The sequence below is a fragment of the Neopsephotus bourkii genome, unplaced genomic scaffold (genome assembly GCF_033783945.1).
Source record: "Neopsephotus bourkii isolate Nb327-2 ecotype Australia unplaced genomic scaffold, CSIRO-AGI_Nbou_v1 NB_1765, whole genome shotgun sequence".
NCBI classification, from domain to species: Eukaryota; Metazoa; Chordata; class Aves; order Psittaciformes; family Psittacidae; genus Neopsephotus; species Neopsephotus bourkii.
In genome coordinates, this window is record NW_026902239.1 from 6,519,739 (window position 1) to 6,547,633 (window position 27,895).

Here is a 27,895-nt window from a genome sequence, read left to right on the forward strand (position 1 = left end):
TGAATGCAAAGTTGTCAGCCCTGGATTTCTTTATCTATATCCCATTCTTGAAGAAATGCTGCTATTCAAAGACTCCTAGTAAGTCCAAGCACCAAGGGAAAGAAACCCAGAGCCTTGGTAAGATCTCACTGGGTGATTGTGAGGGGTTGGGACATCTAAGGTTTTCTCAGGTTCAAGTGTTAAAAAAAATTATACCTCTTACCATCCTGGTAATGGAAGGGAGAAATCAGTTAATTTGGGGGTTTTAGAAAGCACCCAAACCAATTACTTTATATTTTGTTCTTATAAAGCAAAAACAAAACAAAGACCCGATTACCCCGAGATAAATAGGTGAATATTTGCTCTGTACTGTACCCTAGCAGTGAGAAAAACACTATGTCATTTCAAGATATATGCATGTAGGTAAATATAGCAATCACTAATATGACATATCCGCTAAGAAATGTTCCCTTCTTCATGTATTACAGAATGAACTGAAGAGTTCTCATTATCCCCTCTCAGCTTTGTACTAGCTCTCCTTCTAGCCAGGGTGAAAAACATTGTGGCATTTCAATTCCACTCTGTAGCTAAGCATTTTCAGTAGACACCGTATGTTTCTTGCCTTGAGGCACCAAAGGCAATTTGTTAATTTGGTTGTTAATTCAGGGAGAGAGGGGTGTCATTTCACAGCTTCTGTGTAATTCTCCATCCCTTAGCTATGTCTGGTTTTCTTCCAAATATACTGTGGGGTTTGGAATTTGTGGTAAAGTTTAGAAATTATTCTGGGGTTTGCTTTTTCTCCCAAAAGGTACTTAAATTGAGGTATCTGGCTGGTACTTGGCAATTATTACTTAGAGAATAAAGCCTCTTGCTAAATCCTGTGTTGCACGTGGTGTAACACCTTCAGGCACTGTGCCGAAGGAAAGTGAGGGTATTTCTGGGGATTCCACTAGAGATGTGTGAAAACTTAAAATTTCAACACACACAATGTAACCAGCTCCTACTGTTTCTGAACTCCACATTTCAATAATACCATTATTTTTCCTGCCTGCTATAAAATGTCACAGGGTATGATGACAGTTAGCACTTCCCCTTCTCACATGATAAAAGGTGATGGCATCTGTCTGTAAGTACATACATAAATCTGCTGGAATTGCATACTATGAAACATTTTAGGCAAGATGTCCAGTTCCTCTAGTATGAGAATATCATGCTGTGGAACTAAAATGCAGAATAGGATCAACAGTATCTAAGATATTTAATAGCCCTGAAGCTAGGCAGGGATGAACTAGCATACAGATTTCTTTGAACCCAGTATGAGTAAGTCTTTGACTAATGTAAGCATTTTAAAAGCATTTAATGTGTATCTCATAATTCCAGGAACACAGCAAGCCTTTTGCTGCATTGCTTTTTGGATATTTTAAGTGGTAAATCCTGTATGCCATGTGAGTATCTGCTTCCATTACAGTTGTTCTGGTTCCCAAGAAACAAAATCCTCTGCTTTTAAAAGCTTCTTACAGTTTTCTTTTCAGTTTTGTTATAAAAACTCATGGGATATATTCCATTTGCATAAAATTGCCACATAATTTCTGTGACTTCCTCCTGGGAGCATTATTTTTGACTGTGCAAAAACAAAATAGTTGCATTTTACAGTATTAACATAATCTGCCAACATAGAATCATAGAATCAACTAGGCTGGAAAAGACCTTTAAGATCATCAAGTCCAATCATTACCCCAGGACTGCCAAGCCCACCACTAGACCATGTCACTGAGGGCCCCATCTACATGGTTTCTGAACACTTCCAGGGACTGTGATTCCACCACTTCCCTGGGCAGCCTGTTCTAATGCCTGACAACCCTTTTGGTGAAGAATTTTTTTCCTGATATCCAATCCAAGCCTCCCCTGTCACTGCCTGAGGCCATTACCTCTTGTCCTATTGCTTGTTACTTGGGAAAAGAGACCAACCCCCAACTCACTCTATCCTCCTTTCAGGTAGTTGTAGAGAGAGATAAGATGCCCTCTCAACCTTCTCCAGACATTCCCTCAGCTGTTCCTCATTAGACTTGTGATCCAGACCCTTCACCAGCTTTGCTGCCCTCTTCTGGACCTGCTCCAGCACATCAGTGCCCTTGTAGGGAGGGGCCCAGAACTGAACGTGGTATTTGAGGTGCAGCTTTAATAGTGCCGAGTACAGGGGGACAATCACTGCCCTAGTCCTGCTGGCTATGCTATTTCTGATAGAGGCCAGGATGCTGTTGGCCTTCTTGGCTGCCTGGGCACAAGCTGGCTCATGTTCAGCTCCATCAATCAGCACCCCCAGGTCCTTTTCCAAAGAGCAGCTTTCCAGATACTCTTCCCCAATCCTGTAGTGTTATCATGCTTTACTTAAGTCCAAATAGACAATGTCCACAGCTTTTCCCTCATCAGCCAGAAGGGTCCCTTTATCATAGGAGATCTGGTTGTTCAAGCAGGAGCTGCCCTTCATAAGCCCATGTTGACTGACCCTGATACCCCTGTTTTCCTGTATGTGCCTTATGCTCTCACTTAGGATACCAGCCAATCTCTGATCTGACCTTCTTCTGTCAAAAATAAGACCACAATAATAAACAACTTAGATACTGAGCTGATCATCAGAGATTTCATTTGTTCTTTGCTGGATTCCTGGATAGGACAGAAATAATAATCAATACAAATAACAAGGGCTGCTTTGGTAATTTTGACAGTTAAACCCACTGAGTTTTCTGACTTGAACTTACACATCTTATTTGAGGGAGTTTTCTGTCATCTGAAGACTAAAGAACCCTTATGAATCTGTGAGACAACAGCTTCATTGGTACAAATTCTTGCAGTTCCTCCTTTTTAGCTCTCACATCTTATAATACAGAGTTCATCGAAAGCTCTATTCAGACCTTTTCTACTCTTCTCAGTGAATGAGCATTCAAGTATCAGTGCAAAACCATAATACTTTCTATTTAGTTAAATACTGTACGTATCTATTCCTTGGAAAAAATATACTGTAAAATGTCCAGGTTCTTTGGCCAGTTCAATTTGCTGTCATTGAACTCTCTGATTATATTCTTTGCCCGTGTCTTTTTCTCCCTGCAGACATTTTGTTCTGTTTCAAGGGCCTGTACTGCTTTGCTCAGTTAATGTTCCCCTGTGAGGAACTCAGCTTTACCCTAGCCGCTGAAATACAAAACGAGGCCAAAAAATAAAAAAAAAACTGTCTTGGTTCCTTCATATTTTTCTGCCATTCTTCTCATTTTCAAGTCTTCCATGCCAAGACAACAGAACTGCTCTTTTTTCCATGGTATGGACTCTAGGAAGCCCTTTGTCTTGCAACACCTCTTCTCACTGTCCTTAAATCCTCAAGTCCTTCTTCCTTTTGTGACATGATCATATCACATACCTCAGATACCACCCTGACTTTCTTATTTCTGGTTTCACAGGGTCACGATGTTTTTGTTAATCCTGAATGTGTCTATAACTGACTTCAGAAGTCAGCCTAACTGGGACAGCACACAGGAGACCTTGGCAGAAGGAATGCAAAAGCAAAATCTCCCAAAAAAGGTTTCTCACTGGATGTGGGATTGTTACGCGAGACTTTCTTCTAGGATGGGATACAGATTTAAAGTAGTCTGGTTCTTAATATCCAGGCTAAATCATCAAGAACAGTACAAACCATGGTATTTAACTTAAGAAGCGTAAACAGCAATTTTCAGTAATGTTGTTGCTCTGTATGCTGTATGCTGTGGCTGAACCTGCCAACATCTGGACTGTGAATATTCGCTGCCAAAGCTGCACTTGGTGGTTGCCAAACTGCTGAGCCCACGTGTGGCTTCGCAGCTTGATATCCAGAGAACTCAACTATGATTCAAATTCTGAAAAATCTCTGGGTCTATGGTTGCAGTATGATTCAGCAATTTGGAGGACAGACTTCCTAAGGGAAAAAAGAAAACAGCAGCAAAAAAAATCCCACACTGACCATATATGGCATACAACTCTTAATGAAGGAATAAACTCCTTGAGCACCTTCACCTTACAACAGAGCCCCATAACTTGCCTGGCTGGTACAACATATGGCTTATCACATGCATCAGGAGCTAAATTCTGCTCCCCATGCAGAACTATGCAAACTCAGATGAACTCCACTGATTTCAGTGGTACACATCTTGTTTAAATATAAATATACAGAAGCTCCTCAACATGCCTCTTGCTGGTGCTATTTGAAGTAAGCCTGAAATCATTAACAAGGTAGACAGCAGCTTCCTTACCAAAGAAAGCCTCCCGTGGTATTCCAGGAATGTAGTTAGAGAGGTGGATTCAGCCCCCACCACACAAAGATACTTGATTTGTAAATGAATTAAGGCTTGTGAACTGACAAGGAACAAAACCCCTGGTTCTGCACACCCATAGAATGCACTGGGAACCTCAATCCTACACTAATTGCTCTGTGTGCTCCAGGGATGTTTGCACACACATAAAAGTTGACCATAGCTTGCCAAAATGAGGTGCCTACCAGCCTGGTACATGGAAGAGTTCAGCTGCTAATTCACATTGCAAACCCTATTCCTGAAACTTGGCTCCTTGCCTTCTTGAAGATAAAAATAGTTAAACCGTGATTTTTGCTTCATTTATTGATCATTCGGGTGGGCCAGCACTCCGCCAAGGCATAAGAGTGCACAGCCCTTATGCTGTGCTGCTCAGCCCTGCCTCATCAGACAGGCCAGACACCATCCAGCCATCTGTACTGCCCTCATTCTTCTGGTGACGAAGCCTATGCTTCCTTTGCCAAGCAGAGTGGCTTAAGGAATATTCTCTAGTCCTTACAAAATACATGCTCGGTCATTCGGGAAATAAATGAAAAGAAGTGGAATAAATGCTGCTCCAGTTCAAGCTGAACAATTTGTTCAGCACTACAGAATGTTGCTTTAGGAAAGCTTCCTTTTAATACAGTACATGAGATAAATGGACCCCTTTTTTCTCATTCCCTTCTCTTTAACAGTAATTGAATGAAGTGGAGATTGTGAGGTAAAATCAAGCACATCTGGGTCAATTAGCATGGAAAGTCAATTCTTTAAAACCTGATGGATGCCTCTGGGAATCGCGCACTTCACAGCACGAATCTCAGCGCAGTGCCGCACTCTCAGCAACTCAACTCAATTAGGCCATTACGTGGTTCTTTAAATCTGGGGATGCAGGGGAATTGGTTAATTGTCCGCTTGTCATGGTTCCTCCTCAGGGAGCACGTAAACGTCTTCTGTTTCTCCTATAGATGCACGGTGCACATAAGAACAATCCATTTTTGCTGACTTATTCAAAGCTTATTTCTCCCGTGGGAAAATTAATCTTCCTCCTCAAACAGTGCCCAAAAGAACAAAGCTCTCCAGTGGAAACAAACCATCCAATCAATATGGAATAAGTTTTCAATTACTACAGTCAAGTTTATATTTCTTTTTCCCTACTAGACTCAACTACTTCTCCCTGCTTTCACTTGTTTATAGCTTTCACAACCAAACTCCTCAGCCTGCAATGGGGTTTCACCATTCTCTGCAGCTATGAGCAGCTCGGCCACACCCTTGGACTTACCTACTGTGCTGTAAGTCACCTGCTGACTTTGCAGTCATCGAAGCCCAAGGAAGCCATTTAAGCATTTATGAAGCACTTTACTCTGTGGACAAAGCTGAGCACTGACAGAGGATAACTCAGCCCACATCTGGATAGGTGGGCAGGATGACACATCCAGGCCTGATCATCTGTCCCCAATGAGAGCAGCTCCAGATCCACTGAACCAAGAGGTCCACTAAAGAGATTTTGAATAACCAGCCTAAGGCAGACTTTCCACTTTTAGAGAGTAAAATTAGTGAGATTAATCTGAGCCACATCTCCACACCACTGTGGCAACCACCCAGGAAAGACAGACGGCTGCCCCTGTCTCACCACACCACATCAGTGAGCTCCTCTTCATGTGCACACAAGAGGCTGCTTTCACTCTCCTTTTGGTTCATGTTTCAGACTACTGGACACCCAAAATCTCTAGCTGGCCTTGGTGGGAGACAGTTACTGGGTGCTCAGGGTTGTGCAAAACAAGTCACCCCATTTAGCCCCTAAATAGAGATTTAGAAGGCTAAAATTATCTTCAGATTTTTTTTAAAACTTGGCATGGTATTAAAATCCATCCATGGGGTGAGTTAATTTTTTACCATCAAAGAGAAGTTAAACAACTTCTTCAAGGTCATACAGCAGGATGACTAGGATTAGAATGCCACAAATTCCGTGTGCTATAACCAGAAAATTATTCTGTTTCCTAAATGTAACATAATTGAGACATAGTTTGATAAATGGAGACTGAGTAAGCCACACTAAATCTACTGATGTGTTCTGCAATGTCTGGATGCATCCCCAGCCCTAGCTATGAAAGGAAATGTAATTACGGTAATGGGAAAGTGCAGTCCACCCATCATTTGGGTTACCACACAAATACGTAGCTGACTCCAAATATAGAACTGCAGCAATGTTTCTTACGCTCTTATCTCTCTTAGATGTCTTTTCCTTAAGTTATTAGCTTGCCATCTTCTCCTCTGACAGGAGAAACAATCTATTTTAGTGTAACCCTACCAGCAAAGGGCTGTCACATCCTTCAGGACATAGGGAACAGCTGCTCAAAGTTTTCACCAGAGAGCTGCCATTGGAGACAGATACCTTCATTTGCCCACGTAGGTGTAACCAGCGTGTTTGCTCAGGCGCAATGCTGGGATGAGGGAGGGAAGCTAAGCCTGAGGAAGAAAGTTCAAGTAGGAGAGGAAGATCAGGAAACCAGAAAATTTAAAAAAAAACCTTGTGTTTTGGAACCTATGCCAATTTTAAAAACGAGGCATATGTCTCTTAGTGCAGTCTCAGCCATGAATGCAGGGCAGTGTAGAAATTCACAAGCCTCATTTAAACAGATAGTTTAGCTCTAGAAAAGCCGAAAAGCATAGCACAGAGTCCAGGCTAACTGCTCCTGCGATGGCAGTTTAGACCTGTCAGCTCCTCAGGTATAGAAATGTGAACTTACATTGGGATCCTTAGCACATATCACTCACTTGGTCTACATCATCTGGAGTACCTGTCTTCAGAAGTAGGTGTGTGTAACTTAAAAACTTCAGCTGCAGTCCCAGAGTATGTGCAAGGGATCCTGACAACAAACTTTCTGGCTCTCCTTCCTTTCTTCAATCCAGGGACACAATGCCAGGCACTTTTCCTCCTGTGGTAAACCGGCATGCAATTATTTTTGTGCACCTCAGCTTGCCTTGGCTACAGAAAAAAGGGGAGATATTTTATTAACTTTCATGTCCTGCACCAGAGTGTGATAGATAGGAGCACTTCCAGGTTCACCCAGTTTTTGTGGGCGAGGGAGAAATGGCTCATTGCCAGATGTCTGTGAAGGCGTTTAGTGGTATCTAAAGTTGAAAAATGAGTTCTGACTAACTTTAAAATACTAGCATCTTTAGGTTGTCATACCTAGATTTTTACCATGAGTTACAGGAGTATAATCACAGGCAGCAGTGAGAATTAGAGAAATGGATTGCGACCTGCACATCCCACAAGGCTATCTTCTTGGAAACACCTTGCTCTTGCACTGACCAACAGCGTGTTGCAGCCAAGTTGTCCTCCCAGCCATGGCAGGGACAGCCAGTTCCAGCCAGTCCCAGCATGTTGGTGGCAGCTCCTTCAGAGCTTCTGGACACAGCCACAAATCAGAGCTTCACATCGAAGGGACTCTGTCCACTTTCCACCCTCAACCAAAGCAACATGACAGCTCTGTTCTCAGTGAAAATAATATGGATGCTCATGTACATGCATCTGGACCAATTGTCAAGCTGTTGCAGATCCAAGATGCTTTAATTTCCTAGGTAGAAAAAAAGGGAGAAAATAAATCAGCAAGCTAGCTCTTCTGCCTTCTGTCGTTCTTATTTACTTGGAATTCATCAAGATGGTGCCTGATCAGTCGTGGCTGGAAGAAGAAAATAAGGAAGGACTAGAGTAATCACAGTAAATTCAATCCAAACAAGCCAACAGTAGTGTGAAGGCTTTGTAGATGTTTCATAATCCACATGAAAGGAGTTCCCCCAGTCCACTTTCTGCTAAAAATGCACCTCCATCCCAGAGTTAACACAGAGGCAAGTAGCAGCTGAATTGCCTTCCAACCATAAGGTACAGTAGCCCCTAGAGTTGAATGTATGTTATATATATGTTGAGGAAGGGACAGACTATTGCATGGCAACTGCATGTAGCATAGCCAATTCCTGACTGCCCTGCATATTCTGTAATTAGTCTCCTGTTCTGGTTCAGAGATTGTGTAAAATGCTGCTACCATGTTTACACGGGCTTCACTTTGATGCAAGGAACTATATGAAATATCACACACACACAAAAGACAAGGCCTTCTTCTAGAGCTGTCAACAGCACCTTTGCAACAGTGCACGCACCTTAAAAATAAATAAATAAATAAATAAATAAATAAATAGAAAGGGAAGCATTTGCAATGAATAAGGACTTGCTTTTCTGACCCTCCAACACCCAAGGCAGCACAAAACCTGGTATGTTCTCCTTGGCATTACAAATATATACACACAGAAACATACTTGCACATACCTATATAGACCCAAAACCCTTTCCCCAGGAACATGGCCTTCCCTTTTCAGATACGTACCAGCAGCAATGCATACACTGAAGAAACAGAGGCAGAAACCAGTCACGTTTTTTCACATAGTAGTTTTTATTCTGCTTGCAGCAATTCGTGCCTTTTCCAGCCACAGTCAAGGGTTGAATCCAGATGAGCCAAAGGCAGCCTAGGCAGGATGTAAATGAGACCACACCTTCCAAACACCCTCCAATCATAAGGGAAGAGCATGGATGTAAATAAAACCACACCTTTGCTGGACCAGCCTCCTCTTCTTACGTAAAAGAGTTTCCATGTAAACAAGACCACTCCCTCAGATGGCCTGCCTATTTCCATTCCTGATGAGAGGCATGCAAGGAAGGCCAATGCTTTTTACAATCTCTGAAGCAAAACAGACAGGAGTGTAACATTTACCCTTCTCTTGCTCAGAGAAAGGCTAGTTCCTTCTTTGGAAAGCACTTTCTTGCTGTGTGTGGGATACCATAAGCCAGCACAAATCTCTCCTCAGTTTTCCTGTCAACCATTTTATGAACAAACTACCTGCCTACAGGACATGGGTACACATTTTAAGGTGGAACTTCTACCTTGCACTGACAAGCCGCCTCAGTCTTTATACTGACATTAGATAGGTGCTTTCCTTCCAACTGGGCAGAGTTCAGAAAAATGCAATGGAAACAGTGAGATCCTCCTCCATTTTCTCTTATAACCTTCTTTCCACACGCACATCCAGAACTGATTTAGAGATTTCCAACCCAGATCAAAGCAAGAGGTTTGTCCCAGAAGGTAAAGAACTAAACTGCATCCAGGCTACAGTTTAACTTTTTCCAGATGTCAGAGCTCACTACAGTCTTCTCTAAAACTAATTCTGGTTTGGGCCAACAAGCAACTTAAATATCAGTAGAACATTACTATCAATGAAAATCATTTAACTACTTAGATACACTTAAGATGTCTAGGTTAGGCAAACAACTTGAAGCAATTCTGAGAGGAAAAACACTGTTCTCATCTACACTCTTCACAGTAAGAAAGTCCTGGAGGAATGAAACAGGCAGACTCCAACCTCCTAGAACAAGATACACGAGGCAGAATGAAAAGTGCTTCCAATACCACGTACTTTAGCCAAAAAGGTGGTTTTTAATAAAACTGGGGGTGTACTCCATTCCCATAGAAATGGTGGAAACACAGATGTTGTCCAAGCTTAGGAAAACAAAACTGTCCACATTTTTGATGTTTGCACCAAAGGAAAAGCTACTGCTTTGAACATTTGATGGAAGACTGTTAAAGGAAATTATTATTATTATCGTGGCTCCCACCAGTGTTACAAAAGACCAGGATCTGACAGCATTTTCCTTATAAATCCATCTTTCAGTAGAGTCTGAGTTGGCCTGAAATAGCTAGTTGGACCAAAATCTGGATTGTGATATCTCTGGAAGCAAAACTGCATCTGGCTGTTTACAAAATTCTGGTCTACAGAGACTGTGAGAGCAGAAGAGGGAGCATTTTTAGTGGTTAAAGCCGTCTGTCTTGTTTGTGCTGCTGATCAGCAATCAGCAACCAAAAAGGAAGTTTGGAATTAGTGCTGATGAGCATCCAGAAGTCTGCATGCACACTCAACCATGTCCTCCAGTGTTTTCTTCTGAAACATGCAGCTGGCACAAAACAGAGGTTGTCTCATGATATATCTGGAGCTCACATTTCCAAGGACATCCTGGACAAAACCCAGCAAGGACCACAGAAAGAAAAGAAAGATTCCCAAACATTCTTGATTTTCAGCAAAGAATTATTTCATGCCTGGGCTTAAAAACTAGGCTATGTCTAAAGCATGATTATTATACTAACTTAATGAACCAGTCCATTAGGCTTGAAGGGTAGCACTGAAACCAAAAGACAGATGCAGTTTTCTTTTTTGAGCCAGCTCCCCCAAAACTGCCTACCCTAAAGATGTATACTTTAATTGAAGCCAGAGAGGAAGTAAAACGAGAACAGCAGTCATAGGGCAAGTCTGGTTTGACAGATACTTCATTTTATGGAGTAACAATACTGGTTCCCATTCACAGCTCCTGCATCATTACAGTGTTCAGTGGCCTAGGCAACTCTCCTGTACATGTAGCACACCCCAGATCTCTATTTGCTTCTACAGCTTCCTTTCACACTTCAATTTCCATAGTTGTAAAAATGAAAGGAGACAATTATGAAGTTCATTATTATTTTTATTATTTCCCTGTATGAAGCTAATTAGGCACTGGGCAGAACAGCAATGGGCCCTGGTACAAAACCTACCACAGGCTGCTCTTTCAGTCATATGTCTGTACGTTTTTCTGCTTTGCAGTTTGTTTATCTTCCCTTCAGTGTTTTCTTCTCTTACCATTTCTGCTCCAGTTTATGCCACACACCTCTTCTTCCTCACTCCTCCTCCTTCATAATGCTCAGCCCTTTTCCAGTCTCCACATCCTGGCTACTGTCGTCTTGCACTTAACCTCAACTATCCTTTCAACTGCAACACCCCTAAACTCAAACCACCTAACCTGCACTCTCAGGAAACACCCATTCTGGGTTATTAGTTCTCCCTGTTTTACCAGATTTTACCAGCTCTTTTACACAAAGATGCCCTTAATATGTGCAGCACAATTGGCAAAAAACAGAACATGAGTGTGGTCTCTTAAACGCAGTGACTGTTTTATTGTGCATTCCTGCAACACTCTGCACAACTGATAACCTTTGCACACTAGTTTACTATTAAAAATGCATTACCCCATCAATTATGTCTTAATTTTGCTATTTCAATAGGTTAGATAAATCCCTTACATTTTAATTATCTAATTAGTTAGATCCTTTAGGGACACAGTCACTTAAACTTAGAACTATTTTGTGAACAAAATCTATATAATGGTATCTGAGATAAATTTTGAAACAAAATATTACAAGAAAGAAACTGCTTTTAGTGAGAGACCAATAAACACACTGTAAATTCTGAAGGTTTGCACAACACTGAGTCGTGAATGACTATTCCAGAAATGGAAAAACAGAGAGTCTCTTGACATCCAAATAGGGTGAGCAGGCAGTGCTCCAACAAACAAATCAGAAGTGGAAAGAGGAAAAAAAAAATGTCTTCTCATATCCAAATAGTTTTGAAAATGAAAACAGGGACTAAAAAAGAAGAATTAAAACATGGAAGCTGAAGCCTATTCCCACATTTTATTGCGCCACTTCAAAGAAAGCTAAATGCAGGCTCAATCTTGGTGAGAAACAACATACTCTGTTTTATTCAAGTGTTAGATAAGACTCACTGATGAAGATGGGGTTTAAAATAAGATGGGATATAATCAGTGCACAGAAAGAGAGGTCATGGTGCTTCCTCTTCTTTTTTCAAATGCAAAGATGACTTTTCTAACCTGTGCACTTGGGAGGTGATAGATCAGGTAAATAAGGCCCCCACATCAGCTCCTCCCCATGCTATTCTGGAAAGCAGTGAGTCTGAATGAGCAACTGCTGGTAACACTGACAAGTGCTTAATGCTACTGCTTTTTGCTATGAAAGGCAGGAAAACCTCTGAAGGAATACCCTTCACCAGCAAATGCAGCCCACACCTGTGTGCTCTGAAAGCATCCCTGGCACATCACCCTTCTGGGAGATGCTTGAGGGGTTACGGCAGAAACCCAACTACAGCTACTCTGGAAAGTGTTAGATGAGGAAAGACTGAGGGAGCTGGCTCTCTATAGTTTGGAGAAGAGGAGATTGAGGGGTGACCTTATTAGTGTATATAATTATATAAAGGGGGAGTGTCACGAGGATGGAGCCAGGCTCTTCTCAGTGGCAAACAATGATAGGACAAGGGGCAATGGGTACAAACTGGAACACAAGAGGTTCCACTTAAACTTGAGAAGAAACTTCTTCTCAGTGAGGGTGACAGAACACTGGAACAGGCTGCCCAGGGAGCTTGTGGAGTCTCCTTCTCTGGAGACATTCAAAACCCGCCTGGACATGTTCCTGTGTAACCTCATCTAGGTGTTCCTGCTCCGGCAGGGGGACTGGACTAGATGATCTTTTGAGGTCCCTTCCAATCTCTAACATACTGTGATACTGTGATACTGTGAGTGTTAGATCCTTTCTGCAGGGGCACTCAGATGAAACTTGATAAATGCAAAATGGTCATGAAGCAGCTGTAAGGAGAAGTAACGTCCTTGTGTTTGACTGCCAGCAGAGAATGGTTTAGTACCCCTGGGTCTCCAAAGAAGCTCTCACTAGACTCAAACCCCCCTGCTCTGTGTCTCAGGAACCTCCCCTGCAAACCCAGCTTTGAAAAAGGACGACATGCAACTGCTGACTCTCTACAAGTGGTGAAGCTTTAGCCAACACTCTCAACCATAATGTGTACTCAAGTACAGGACTCAAGTAAAATCACAGAAGATGCAGAATGATGGCTGTAGGTCTCCAGAGAAGCCATCCTTTACCTGATGGGCTCACTGACCTGTTATCCAACACTGACCCTTTGAACTACCCAATCCAAGGCTCTGTATTGCAGACATTCACAACAATGAGATTTGTTTTAGGAACAATTACAGCAACAGAAAACAGTAAAAATGCATTATTAAATTTGCTTTTACACAATAAGCTTTAATAACTCTAAATGAATCATAGAATACTTTCTAAGCATTCTTTGATGTGGGCCAGAAAATGGACTTTCTGCTCCTTGAAGAACACTGGGTTTCTAAATGTCTCTCCAGCCCCACTTACAGTGGCAGACATTATAAAATGTCACTGAAATTGTTTTTCAGGCCAAGCAAGACCAGTAGGTCATTGACACAAAACAAATTTAAAATTAAACTTCCCCAGTGTTTCTCCCTTCCAAAACCAAGCCAGAACATTGACATGTTTAAGAACAAAATAATTCCAAGGTTTTTCTAAGCTTTATTTTGCTGAAAATTCATGCAACTGATGCACAAGGTCTATTTCATCAGGATGCCTCTTTCTAATGAAAACAAACTCCAATTAAAGCTTCCCACTTGACAGAGAAATTTAAGGAGAAAAGACTACAAATGTTCCTGGTGACTTTTTTTTCTCAGTTGAGAAAATGATAAGCTATATAAACTGCATTACGCAGATGAGCAGGCAAAGGCCCCAACTTTAAACACACAACCAAAAATAAAAGTCCTGGAGATCTGAAGGGGATTTTCGTAGCCTGTCTGTAGTTCTACCTGGTTCCCTAAGAGGAAAACAAATATCGGACTGCTTTATATACTCTTGGGGGAAAAAAAATAATCCTGTCATAATTTTTAAGTGTGTTGATCATAGTCTATTTTTAGTTCTGACAAACCACAGAAACATCTCCAGAAATATTCTAAAGAAACACAGTGACCTTTCCAGCTTGGAAAGCAGAGATGCTTTAACAACAACATCCAATCTGCGATACAGGCTGGATAAATCTAGAAGACCCCTCGATGGCCTACCAAAAAACCTCCCATATTCACCTATATCCTATCCCATAAAAATTTCTTACCTAGGTTACCAAAGGTAGTCTTAACTATCAGCTCATACTCAGAAGCAGATCAAGGAAGAGGGAGCACTGCTCTGAAGATAGAAAAGGATGTTCATGGGAACCCAAGCTACAGGCAGTAAGAAACAACTTGTTAGCTTTACCTCTGTGTTTGAGGAGGCAATTCACCTAAGACCCAAGCAGAAACAAGCAAAGGTGGTGAAAAGACACTGAGACTCAAACTGCTTCAGGAATGAGAAAATAATGGTCAGGAAAAGGAGAAAGCTTCCAAAATGAACTGGGATTTGATACACAAGTGATGCAAAAGTAAGTGAATGCTTTCCAAAGGGCAAAGGTGGGCAGGGAAGAAAGTTTTACCCCATGCTCTAGTGATGACATGCTACAGCTGGTCAGGCAGAATGCCACCACTGTCCTATGGTCTATCTGCTGAAGCTGTCTATAGCTGGGTATTGTATTATGTCTAACAATTATCTCAGCTCCTACACTCACTTGCCAATTCAAAACTTCCTTCCAAGCAAGAACAGTCATTAGCCAAGAGGATCACAGACCTTGGGTCTTACTTCACCAGAAGTCTCCCCGCATCAGTACTGTGGCTCCATGTCACATAAATTATCGGCACTCTACTGTCTTAACCTTTGGAGGTTTTTTCTTTCCAACTTCCCTGTTATTCTCATCTTAGTTCCCCCCAAACCCCTAATGCATTGGTTCCCTTAGTCTAGGACTACCAAATGTACTTTAAGTCCTGCAACTATGTTCCTGCTTGGCTTTCTTGGTAAATATCTGTGGGACACAACTCTTGTTATCTTGGCTTTTGTGTGCGTGCGTGTGTGTGTATTATTAGGGTTTTTTTACTAAGTGATGATAATGTACTGCTCTGTGTTGGTCTGCTGGAAAAGCAGGAGAAATGAAGGAATTTTGAGTAAAAACATAACTTTGGCAAGATTTGCTCTGATTGCCCTCGAGAAACAAAAATTAGACACCTCATCCATTCATCAACAAATTTGGCTTGAAATACAGCATCTGTGGTTTTCTTGATGGAATTATATCATAATAAAATAACCTTTTTAAAATGCCAAAAGAGTATTACAAATCTGCTCTGGACACAATGCAAAATGAAGACTCTGCAGGAACAAATCTGTGACCTCTAGCACCAGAAACACACATTTATACCTTTTCAACTAAAAGAATGATTCAACAGTAACCATGCTGCCCATTCATCCTAAACCACGATGAGGAGTAGAAATAGAAAAACACATCTAGTCAAAGTGTTGGATGCCTTAAACGCTCAAACATCAAAATCTTTTTTGGCTTTTTTTTTTTTTCCCCGAAAAGATAGAGTGATGAAATCAGAAAAAAACACAGAAAAGATTTGGAATTATAAACCACTTAATGCTTGTTTGGCTCTTGGTTTTGTCTTTGTACACGTATTGATTCTTCAAATATTACGAAACATACACCATGTCCAAAATTAGTATCTTGACATCATACTTTGCAAAAGCACTCTAATCACACTCTGGGTTTTTATATTGTTAGCTTCCTACCTTTTTATTCTCTTCTTTCACACATCAATCATACTTTGTTGCCAATTTCCTCAGCAAACGTTCTAGGAAGAAGCACTGACAAACCAAGCTGAAAGTGCTTTAGAAAGAGTGGAACAAAATTGTAGGTATCTTTAAAAGTGATTTATGTGACGCTGTGACACTGGCCCAGTTCAGTGCTCTCCAGCTTTTTATTCCTGCAAGAGTCCAGGTGAGTGCAATGAACTGTGGTATAAGCTTCAATATGTTTCTGACTTTAATACCTTCTATAACTCCTGCATCACTGAGGGATATTTTTGATGCTGCTCTGAATTTATTTAATTTTCTATTTTTCGGTTTATTTTTATCTCTGGTTAACTCCATTAATTTGTAACAACCAGCCCTAAGAATAAACAAGAAACATGAGGTTTAGGCACAATTTTGCCAAATGTATAAATATTCTTGTTATCTTAGATGTTTATTGTTGAAAAAAACAGCCTTGTATTCCTTGAGACTTCCAATATACTTACCATAGTTCCATTCAAACCTCAATACTTTACCTCCTGAAAGCAAAACCAAATTCCTTATGTCTTATTTGGAAACTAGACCATTAATTTTCTTTTTTTGTGTATGTTAGGCACAAGGTTGTGGAACAGCCACTGAATTTATCAATATACTATACACAAAGAACGTGGATTTCTCCCAGATTACTTTTGACGACTGTTCAACAGTCCAGGAATCACAGATGTACAAAAAACCCAGAAAAATGGCACCCAAAGAATTGTTTTCCTTTCCAACCTATGTTTACCATTAAAATCATAGAATCATAGAATAGTTAGGGTTGGAAAGCACCTTAAGATCATCAAGTTCCAACCCCCCTGCCACGGGCAGGGACACCGCGCTCTAAACCATGTTACCCAAGGCCTCATCCAACATGGCCTTGAATCAAAAGCAATGACCTGCTTCCTCTGCATTCTAAAATAACACATTTAGTAAGTAATACACAACATTGTTATTTCTCATGATAGGTTACAGAAACATAAATATGATTTTTGCATTTCTCCTTTAATTCTTCCTTTTTCCTTGCTTCACTGTCTCGTTACAGATCTGTACACTCAGATCCGGAGGATTTTATAAATGAAAATGTGCCTGATTCACTCCTTTTGGCTCATTTTGGATCATTTGCTTTCCTGATCATTAAACAGTTCCTAAAAATTACTTCATTCTTTCCCAAAAATTGTTGACCAGGGTGTCCAATGATAAAAATCTGCAACACAGACCCCAAAAGCAGCCTGTTCCTGAGTACAGCAGGGCAAGGAAAAATGGAGACTGGCATCTGAACGTGCTCCCAACAGCAGTACCCAGACTTCACTGCAGACACACTTTTTCTTCTTCTGGCAAATGAGTTTGCCCGTGGTTAAACAGATGAACACTGTTTATCGGCAGTAAAACGCTGTGAAGGTGGTGGGAAGGATGCTGCCAAGCCCACCTCATCCTTGGATGGTTCATTTTCACCGCTCTCCTCACACACCATTTCCTCCATTTCCTTCTGTATTCTCTCCTAAGCTCTTCCCACACAAACACATGCGTGAGCCGCTCTCTTCAGCGCTGTTTACCCTTTCTCACCAAGCACCATGGCTGGTTGACACAGGGCACACGCGCAAATCCAGCACGTGGGTGGGAAGCTGAGAGGAGGGATAAGCCCCCTTCCACCCTTTTGTGCTGCACTACCCCAAAATCCTAGCCCACTCCTTCTGCTCTCACACCCACATCCCCATTTCTGTCCCCATCTTTCCTCCTCAATAAGGATGAAAATGGGCACCAGGCCCACTGGCAGGGCAGGGCAGTTGCTGACAGCCGTGCTGCTACTGCAGACCATGGGCTGCAAAAGCAACTGTGGGCAGACACAAGAGGAGAGACTAATCTCACAGCTGGGGCTAAGGCATGAGGAGCACAGCCCCTTCCCCATCCTTGCTGCACAGGATCCACAGGGTCCAGCTATTCATGCATCAAGCAGATAGAGCAGATTCTCCACCACTAACAGTCCCACAAGAACAAACCTTTTCTACCAAGTTGTTAAAACTTTCCTCGATGCGTCCTGCGCCTCGCAAAGCCGCCTTGCCTCTGCCTAGCATTTTTTCTTCCTTAGCAATAGACCTAACGTGGGAAAAGCCTTTCGTCAGAGCAACAGGGATTTTGCAAGTACTGTACAACTCCCACATGTCATCTTCCCTCCTGAGGCAGGAAAACAATTCAGTCACATTCCCCTTACATCTGGACAGTAGCGCTGGTTGGAATGGATAAGAAAAACAGCGTGGTTTTGCGTGCTGTGAACCATTCAGCTTGCCCCAGATGCAGAAACCCTCCAGCTTCTTCCCCCAACCAACACATTCATTCCTAACACATCCACTCTTCTTTTGCACCCGCTCTTCTCCCCGTAAAAGACTGGCCAGGGTACGCACATGGAATACAACACTTGCCTCGGTGGATTCTTGGGCAGCACAGTCCTTTCCAAACTTCTACTCCCCCCTGTGGCAGCTTGATGGCAAAAAAAAAAAAATGCAAAGCACGATTCCCAAGACATGTACTCTACTGTCACTCTTTGCAAGCCATTTATAAAGGGGAAAAAAAAGATATATGAAGGCCTTAGTAAGGTCTCATTCAATTTAAGATGGTAAAATAAGAAAGCTGAAAGAAAAAAAATAAGATGGTAAAATAAGAAAGCCCAGGGAATTTGAAATTCAACCCTCTGTATCTTGGGAATGACACAAGGAGAAAGGAAAAGATGTTGGCATTTTATATATGCTTTTAACACTCACCTGAATATTACAAACTTCCTAACTCACAGGGTGAACACTAGTTAGGACAGTTTTAGGATTCTCAAATACCTTTCAAATCTTAGGTAATGAAAAAAGGTAACTGATGGACTGTCTTTTCACCCCATGTCATAATTGAATCTTAAATAATCATACAGATCTACCATGCTATTAAGGTTAGACTTTTCCACAGGATCCATCACGGGTAACTTCCTCACAAGAAATGCACCACAAGTAACTTCACAGACTCAATCTTCATAAAGACCGCATTGTCCAAAATGGTCAAAACAAACACAGTGAAAACCTAACCTTGATTTCTATTTAAACCCCTATAATAAAGGGGTTATATATAGAGTAATATGCTCAGAAACGCTTGCTGTTAGTATGAGTTCAACCACTTTTACAACTTCATGCTTTTTACTTTAAAGCCAGACATCACTAATATACTTGTACAAACATGGTTGTACACTCTAGGCCTGGGACCATTGCCCTTTAAAAACACTACATTTCCTCGACTAGTTCCTGCAGGAAATCAAAGTGTCTTAGAAATATCCTCACTTCTCTAACAATGCACATTTCTTGAAACATCTGTTTTTCTCAGCTCCATGTGAAAAGTAGTCTGACAGAGAATTTCCCACGCACACCAGAGATTAGCATTGTAAGATGGCTTTCAGACCTGGTCTTGTAGTTGCTAAATTTCACACACATCCACAGGTCAATAAGGAAGCCACCTTGGCTGTTGTAGGTCACAACCTAGTTTCCCTGTCTGCGTCACTTGTACAGATGTATTTACACAGGTCACATACCATGCATCACTTGCTGAAAAAAAGAGCCAGCCAAGCTGGCAGCTGAACCATGGAGAACCATTTTCCTGAAAATCAAGCAACCTCTAAAATCTGATGTTAATATGTTAAGGACATCACATTCCTTTGTAGGTCAGCTCATGAAGCGTGCCTATCAAGTCCTCCAGAGGTGTTACAGAGCTATACAATAACGCAACTCCTCCACTGTTTCAGGAAGGCCTGTGTAAAAGAAAAGCCCATGCTACACTATCCCAAGGTCAGTGAACTCAGGTTGCATCAGAAAGGGGGAAATTTTTACAAACAGTGATGTCTGTCTCCCCAAAGAAAACACTCTATTCATCACCCCCAAATGTACAAATATCCATCCTACCCTACTGGACAACATAGACATATGTATCCCACAGGATTCCCCACAGGCCTCTACTTCTCCCAGAGCAGCTACAACATAAATTAAGAGATCCCATAGTTTAAGACAGAGCAAACTGCATTTGTTAAGTGAAGGCTTAATTAAACATCAATGTCTCTCAGCTTGGGGTAAAAAAACCCACAAGCCCTCAAAATTCACACTGACAGCTCTGAGAGCAGCAGGTTGAAAAACTGAAAATAAAATCACATGCATTTTAGAATAAGCAAATCTAATTTATTCCTGCCCACAAATGCCCTGACAGAGTGGGAGGAAGTGCTCCTCCAGCTGTTTTCCACGTGTTTCCTCAAGAGACAGACCTCAAAGGACTTCTGGTGGATGTTCTGAGTCAAGTCGCTGGTCACGTTTCCTCTCCAGCCAGTGGCACTTTTTATGAATTGTTAACCGTTTACAGTACAATTGTCAAAGAAGCAGTTAGTGACTCACTGCATTCCTGCAGTAGTTGATTTACTACAGCAAGAGGTTACGAACCTCAGTTAAATCTGAGGAAATAACTGAAAGTCTCTTCCCTCCTTAGTCACCTTTGCAAGCTGTGGAGGGGCTCTGTGCTTTCCCACAAAAACCCAGGACACAGCCAACCTCTGCACAGATGTTGTGAATGCTGCTCCCTCTACAGTGCTGAGAAGACCTGTGTCAAATTCTTCAGAATAAAAGAACCTGAGGCTCGATAGGTAAAGGATCCCTGGCTTCATGCTACTTATAATCTCTCATACCAAGTTATATATGTGCTTTGAATACTCATCTAGATTATTCTACTTCCAGTAATCACTTTGCTGCTTTAAGACCACACACATTCATAAAAACTTCAATTACTTTTTAAGGAGGAAGCCAAGAGCTTCAATCAGCATTCTCAACGACTCTAGAAGTACAAAACGTTACATGCCAGAACATAAAGAAAGTAAGTTCTTAAATAATGACTATCATGGAAAACAACAAGATCTGCTAAAGGGAATCACATCTGATGGATTTGCCAAAGCATGCACTAAGAAGCTTTAGCTCAATAGACTTGGACTTCTCAAGTCCAAATATTTTGATGGCCAACAGTGCATTCAGTGAATCTGCCCAAATGACACTAGCAGAGAATCTGATCCAATATCACAAGGAACTTGGAATAGGTCCACCAGTTCAGCAGCAAACATTTCCATAGGCCCTCTGCCATCCTCTGCACTGCCCAGCCTTCATATCCTGGTTCCTTTTGGAGAAGAGCTAATGCCTCTCATTGGTAAGACTAGCTGACATGAACTGTCACGGCTCCAAAGCGGAAGGCTTGCACCACGTGCCTCACTCTAACAAAGCAATACAAATGGCACAACTTGGATAACTTGCTTGACAGCTCCTGGAAAAAGTACTTTTCACTTTGCCTTTGTTGATTCATGAGCTCACACATCTCTCCAGAAAGGGATGAGCAAAAGTCTAGCGAGTAGTCTACTTCACAGCACTTTCTATGCCTACAGATGCATAGAATAACTTACCAGATGACTTCTAAGAAAGACAAATACCAGGCAACCACATTCACGGTGGAATAAATCTCTTTATTCTGTGTCTATTTCTGAGCTAGCAGAGTAAGTCTTGCTCGGAATCTGCATTTTAAGCAAATGCCTGCTAACATAACTTTAACTGGACCTCTCAGGATTTTGAGATATATTTATTATGATTTTTAAGAAGTATCCTGGTGAGCATTTTGGGAAAAGAACTAATAGGCATACCAAACCTGAGGCAAGCCAGAAATGTCTGAAGCCAGCTACAAGCCTATCGTGATGATAAACAGCTCAGGGTCCAGCTGTCCATATATGGCAAGACTTCCTATAAGACTGACAGTACTGTATGTGCATTGCGTATGGTTGTTGGATCAGATTCACATTCCTTGGGAATGTTTCTCTGGGAGTTTTTGATTTCCGCTTTGAGGGCTGGCTCAGACCCCCAATTGCTCTTATAAAAAAATATCTGACTGAAAGTTGAAAATGTGCAAGATTCTTTCTTTAAGTACACAAACACTCCAAGTCTAGCCACTTTCCTGTAGTCTTGCCAGATTTTCGGTATGTCTGATACCTGATCAAGTGGCTTTTTGGGGGGAAGGAGGAAAAAAAAAACCAGAAGGAAAAACACAAGAGAGGAATGCAGCCTATCCACACCTGTACGTTTTACAAGACTTCACCAAAGGAGCTATACCAACTGAAGCTGGTGTAGACACACGCATACCGTATATAGCTGTGTAAACAAGTCTGCAAGGCCAATGCAGTGAATTCCTAGTTTCAGCAGAAAAAATATACTATCATAAAAGCATGTGCTGTATAAACACCTGTATGGAAGTCAAAAACAGTGCTTTTAACCATTTCATTTGTCAATGTCATACGTCTCCAACCCAGTACATTGTCATCAGAAAGGATAAGCTGAAGACCGATGAGACTCTGAAAGAACCATCTTTGCTTCCAGGTTCCCTTTGCCCCTGTGCGTACACACACACGCACATATGAGGTAGTCAATGAGTCACATCCAACAGCACAGAAGCCAGAATGACAAAATGTAAACCTGATGGACTTTGATTCTTACCCACTGTCATGGGCTGGTACACCTTGCAATTCAGTGGGCTAATGCCCAATACACAGCGCTGCAAGACCAGAATCAGTTCTGAAGTCCAAATGCCTATTTAAGTCCTTTTTCCCAAGGCAGCAAGCTGATGGGTCTTGCTGTGCTTGGCCTGCAATGGGAAGACTTAGGGCAGACTTATCCTTTAATTTTGTATTTCCTTGCTTTCTGGTGATTTGTTACTTTTAAATATACTTTTTCTGTCAGTAAGATTCTTGTTTTGTTTAATAAAATTGTTTCTCTGAAAAAATACTCATACATGGAAAGTTATAAAACATGTCTACAGCTTCTCCCTCTCTGATGCTCTCCTACCATATTTAGGCATTTAAAAAAGGCATTCTGTTTACCTGGTTACATTTGCATTTTGGTATGCGTGTCATACACAGCTTGGTACACATATTATTTACCCAGCACTGAAGCCATTAGAGTCTTTCAAGTACAGATTTTGGGAGCCCTCAAGGTTTGGGAACATACATTATTTACCATAACTGTTCCCCTCAGGTCTATTTTCTTCTTTCAGAGCCAATCTCATTTCTGTTAATGGAGAATTTAAGCAAGAAGAAATGACATTCAAATGACTTTACCAGACAAAGTACAGTGCTGGCAGAAAATAAATAGTAGTTCTACAGTACAATACAGCCTACCAGGGCTTTACATGAAATTGTTGCTTTTTCCCTCATACATATTGCTACATCATAATGTGGCAGTATGCCTGCATGTGCAGGGATGGAAAGAAGCGGGGTACAGCAGTGAGAGAAAGCCTGCATGAAAAGATACATCTTTTGAGATACCCATCAGACTTCAGTCTGCCTGATAAGATGAATTAAGCTGATCTCTCTCATTAAACACTAACATACTTCTACAGGTCAAAAGCCAAAACTCTGGCATTCCTTGCATTAAAGCTGAGGTCAAACAATATGACATCACTGAATACTCAAATGATACATTGGGAGGTGGGGGAAGAACCATCCTCCTGCTATAAATAAATAAATAAACAAACAGAAAGTCGTAACAGTTCTCTGCTGTGATTTAATACAAGACATAATGCTTAGGTCCTGTGTTCAAATACAACCTATAACGTTAAGGTTTTGGCTGAGTGCAGTAACATGCCAGTCCCCTCTTCTTGTAATCCTGGGTAGCACCATCAGCGAGGTTGGGAAGCAGGGATGTGCGAGGAGCGTGTTGCTCAGAAATGACAGCTGCACACAGGCAGTGGGAAAATAATAGCCACTTCTTCCATGCTTCAGACTCCATCCGCTGTGCCAAATATTTCAGAGTAAATAGGCACTCTCTCTATTCATAGAGAGCATCTATTAGGGAAGGAACACATTACAAATATCCAGTATGATTCAGTGGTACACAGAGTCAATTTATACCCGGTAGCGTAATTATACCTTTTTTTGGTGGTACCAAAGCACCGGGACCATTCACTGCTGGATACCAGGCACCCCGAGGTGAGGGCCCTGGCAGGGCCACCCCAAAAACACCGCCCTCCTGTCCCCTCTGCCGGGGGAGGGACGAGAGGCGAGAGGGGAGAACCGAGGAAGAGAAATAACGGATTCCCCCCGGACGCCCCTGGCAACCGCCCCGCCGCCCCCCTCGCCCCTTCCCGCTGCCCGTCTAGGAATAACGCGCTGCCGGGGGGGAGGATGGAACGGGGGGACCCAGAGCCGCTGGTTCCGGAGAGGAGCTACACTTAAAAAACATCAGGATGAAAAATAAAAAGACGAGAAAGGGGTGTGCGTTGGAGGGGGGGCACAGACGGAGGAATGCGGGAGTCAGGGGTCAGGGCCGCTCCGGGGCGGCGGTGGCGGCGTGGGGCGGGGCGGGCGGCGCGGCGCGGCGCGCAGGAATGCGCGGAATGTCGCTGTTTGTCCGCGGCCCCATTCAGCCCATTGGCGAGGCTGTGCCGACGACGTGTATAAAGGGGCGTCCTTGCCGGCACTGCGCAGCACTCACACAGCCGCTCTCCCACAGGACTCACAAGGAGCGGAGCAGAGCAGCGAAGCAGCGAGCAGCAGCCTGCACAGTGCCCACCGCGACAGGCCCGTCCGCGCACCGCTGCTGAGAAGAGCCGCCCGACGGGAAGCGCTCATCGCCTCGCCTCACCTCGATTCGGCTCATCTCACCTCACCGCCCCTCTCTGCCGGGCAACCCGACTCCGCTGCCCGCTTGCCGCCGCCGCTCTCAAGCCGCTGACCGCCGCGGGATGGCCCCCGCCAGCTTCGCCGTAGCCCTTCTCCTCTCCCTCCTCAGCCCGGTAAGTGCCGCGGCCCGCGGCGCCGGCACCCCAGTTCCGGCCGGCTTGGTCCCGGCAGCGGTCCTGATGCCCCGCTTTCTCTTTCTCTCCTTCCCCGCCGCTGTCAGGAGGCGCAGAGCCAGGAGTGCAGCGGGCAGTGCCAGTGCGGCACGGGGCCCGGCCCCACCTGCCCCGCCGGCGTCTCCCTTGTGCTCGACGGCTGCGGCTGCTGCCGCGTCTGCGCCAAGCAGCTGGGTGAGCTCTGCACCGAGCGCGACCCCTGCGACCACCACAAGGGGCTCTTCTGCGACTTCGGCTCACCCGCCAACCGCAGGATCGGCGTCTGCACCGGTGAGTGAGCGGGGACGGGGCCAGCCGCGGGACAGAAGCAGCGCCCCGCCGGGCTGGGGTCTAGCAAAGGGGGAAGCCGGGGAAACTTCTTCGCCTCACCCTCCGCTTCCTGCCCCTCGCAGCTCGGGACGGTGCCCCCTGCGTCTTCGGCGGTATGGTGTACCGGAGCGGGGAGTCCTTCCAGAGCAGCTGCAAGTACCAGTGCACCTGCTTGGACGGGGCGGTGGGCTGCGTGCCCCTCTGCAGCATGGACGTCCGCCTGCCCAGCCCCGACTGCCCCTACCCGCGCCGGGTGAAGCTCCCTGGAAAGTGCTGCGAAGAGTGGGTCTGCGACGAGACCAAAGAGCAGACTGCTGTGGGACCTGCACTTGCTGGTGAGTGGGGGTCCCTCAGTGGGTGGCAGCTGAAGACAGTGGGATGGGTTGACACAGGGTACCCTAGCAGCTGGACTGCTGCAGTAAGTGTGGATGCTCAAATTTCCCAGGAAGAGGAAGAGAGCCTTTAGCAGGGCATGATGTCAGATGATGGTCTCATTTTGGCTGTCTTGACTCCTGCAGCTTACAGACTGGAAGACACTTACGGTCCAGATCCAACAATGATGCGTGCCAACTGTCTGGTGCAGACCACGGAGTGGAGTGCTTGCTCCAAGACCTGCGGTATGGGCATCTCAACCAGGGTCACCAATGATAATGCCTTCTGCAGACTGGAGAAACAGAGTAGACTCTGCATGGTCAGACCTTGCGAAGCAGACTTGGAGGAGAACATCAAGGTAAATAATCTAATCTTTTATGTATAACCTACAGGGATGCTTCCATCCACTGACTAAAAAACAGTGTCTTACCAAAAACTGTGTAGTTTTGACGGAGCATTAGTTTCAAGTAGTTTATCTTTAAATTTGAATTGTATCCCAGTGATGAATAGTTTACTACTAAATGTCCTGAATTTTCCTTTCGTGCTGTGTTATGGTACTAAGACACTTGCCTAGTGAAGATACAAGGATTAGCATGCCTGCTGCCCTTAGCTTGCAAGCTTAGTGCTGCATGAAAGCCTACCTTCTAAGCACTTTGTATTCACTTATACCCTAACAGAAAGGCAAAAAGTGCATTCGCACCCCCAAAATCTCCAAGCCTGTCAAGTTTGAGCTGTCCGGCTGCACCAGCGTGAAGACCTACAGAGCTAAGTTCTGTGGTGTATGCACTGACGGGCGCTGCTGCACACCCCACAGAACCACCACCCTCCCCGTGGAGTTCAAGTGCCCTGATGGGGAGATCATGAAAAGGAAAATGATGTTCATCAAGACCTGCGCGTGCCACTACAACTGCCCCGGAGACAATGACATCTTTGAGTCTCTGTACTACAGGAAGATGTACGGAGACATGGCATAAAGCCAGAAGGAGACGTTAACTAAATTCCCGACTTGAACTGATCTGCATCTCAATTTGTAAACATGATTCAATAGCACAAGGTATTTAAATCAGTTCTTTTTTTTTTTTTTTATTTCAACAAACTGTTCCATGTGACTTAAGACAATTTTTCTACTGACCCCAAATGGCGGTTTGAAGAAGAAGGTAAAACAGATGGACGGTGGGACCACAGCAAGACACAGCTTCAGAACACAATGTTCATGAGGTGATGTGAAGGGTGTAAGGGAAATAGGCAGGAAAAGCAGATTCAAGCAAATGTTCCCTTAATGTGGTACAGCGTGCTTCATGTAGTAGTGCAATTCAGAAGGAGACTGTTAGCATGTTTGCTGATGTTGGCTTAGTAACAGCAACAGCTGGAAGGCAAACTTTCACCCAGCAAAGTGCTAAGTAGAAGGTGTTCTGTTAGGACAGTAATGTTTCAGCTCTGACGCTCTGATTCATATGGCTTGGTCAACAAGAATCAGAATCATGTCTGTTAGACTGGACAGCTTGTGGCAGTTAATTTACCTGTAACAAGCTACTTTTTATTAATATTGTAAATACTGTGTGTATATATATATTTGTACAGTTATCTAAGTTAATTTAAAGTTTTGTGCCTTTGTTTAATGCTTTGAAATTTCAATGATAGCCTTCTTTTTTGGAACAAGATAGATAGGATTTAAAGCTTGTTTGACAATGCATTCAAAGCATGAAATACATACTCTAGTGGAAATTGTTCAGATAGGGCCAAATGGCGAGTTGAGAACAAGATGGAGATTAATGTTAGAGTTGAGGTGCCCGCATCCTTACAAAGCAATCATCTGGCAAAATACATTTACTTCTACTTTATTGGACAAGTGGCTTTAAGAAAAAAGGCTCTTCTGTAGCTCATCAGTCTTTCCACTCGAGCATTTGTTTCTTTCTTTGACAATGGCTCTTTTTGGACAGTTTATTTGTTGAGAAGTGTGACCAAAAGTTACATGTTTGCACCTTTTTAGTTGAAAATAAAGTATTTATATTTTTTATATAAATGGCTTGGTATTTCATTTACCTTTAGTCTTCACTGCTATTTTACATATTCCTAAAATGGTTTGGCTTTGCACTAGGTGAAAATCAAGTAATGCATTGTGAGGGTTTTTGTCAAGAAGCACATACACTTGCCACTAAGCTAATGATTTATGGTTGCTTATTTTGTTAGTAGTGAACCAACTGTAGTTTGCTACTCTTCTGAATGGAGGGCAGGGCCAGGCTTGCTTTGGCAAGCCCAGTGTTGCATTAGAAAGTGCAGCAGGTTCCAAATGCATCACTTGTGCTGGCTCTAAAATGAATCAGCTGGTCACCATAGCATTCAGCTCCTGCTGTAACACACCATGCAACGAGCTTAATTTCATTGACATGTTCCACTGGTTAAAATTTGTTTCCAACTAAGGCGAGAAAAACATTTTTAAAGCATCTGCAGTGAAGTGGCTCCTCACTCTAAAGTCAAATTCAGAAGCCCAAAATCTGGTAAAATTCTCAGTGAAGAGCTAATGACTTGTATCATAAAAATCACAGAATGATACAGGTTGGAAATGGCCTCTTAAGATCTCGTGATTCAACGTTCATGCAGAGTAGG

The 27,895-nt window shown here is 43.0% G+C and overlaps 1 protein-coding gene and 2 long non-coding RNA genes across 4 annotated transcripts in view; 1 reads left to right on the plus strand and 2 right to left on the minus strand.

Moving 5' to 3' along the window:
• The window catches only part of LOC133225695 (uncharacterized), a 71,836-nt gene extending 58,657 nt beyond the window's left edge, over nt 1–13,179 (minus strand). The window contains exon 1 of one of the 2 annotated variants that reach the window (XR_009729239.1): nt 13,099–13,179. This is a non-coding gene — a long non-coding RNA (uncharacterized LOC133225695). Of the gene's footprint in view, nt 1–8,677; nt 9,710–13,098 lie in introns of those variants that run through there. The other variant, XR_009729240.1, reaches the window with a different exon arrangement.
• Nucleotides 13,180–23,299: 10,120 nt separating this feature from the next.
• Nucleotides 23,300–24,107, minus strand: LOC133225721 (uncharacterized). The gene is made up of 2 exons (XR_009729250.1): nt 23,982–24,107; nt 23,300–23,597 (listed from the first exon to the last, which is right to left on the minus strand). It is a non-coding gene; the product is annotated as an uncharacterized LOC133225721 (long non-coding RNA).
• A 124-nt stretch (nt 24,108–24,231) lies between these two features.
• Nucleotides 24,232–27,311, plus strand: CCN2 (cellular communication network factor 2). The gene is made up of 5 exons (XM_061378450.1): nt 24,232–24,547; nt 24,655–24,877; nt 25,000–25,251; nt 25,435–25,646; nt 25,966–27,311. Exons 1-5 carry the CDS (start codon nt 24,497–24,499, stop codon nt 26,260–26,262), a joined length of 1,035 nt encoding a protein of 344 aa, XP_061234434.1. The 5' UTR covers nt 24,232–24,496; the 3' UTR covers nt 26,263–27,311.
• The last annotated feature ends 584 nt before the right edge of the window (nt 27,312–27,895 follow it).

What these genes read in the sequence shown, in the direction of transcription:
- CCN2 (XM_061378450.1), top strand. Translation starts at nt 24,497, where the DNA reads ATGGCCCCCGCCAGCTTCGCCGTAGCCCTTCTCCTCTCCCTCCTCAGC. An exon ending in CAGGATCGGCGTCTGCACCG is followed by an intron (nt 24,878 to 24,999) that starts GTGAGTGAGCGG and finishes TGCCCCTCGCAG; the next exon opens with CTCGGGACGGTGCCCCCTGC. An exon ending in ACTTGGAGGAGAACATCAAG is followed by an intron (nt 25,647 to 25,965) that starts GTAAATAATCTA and finishes ATACCCTAACAG; the next exon opens with AAAGGCAAAAAGTGCATTCG.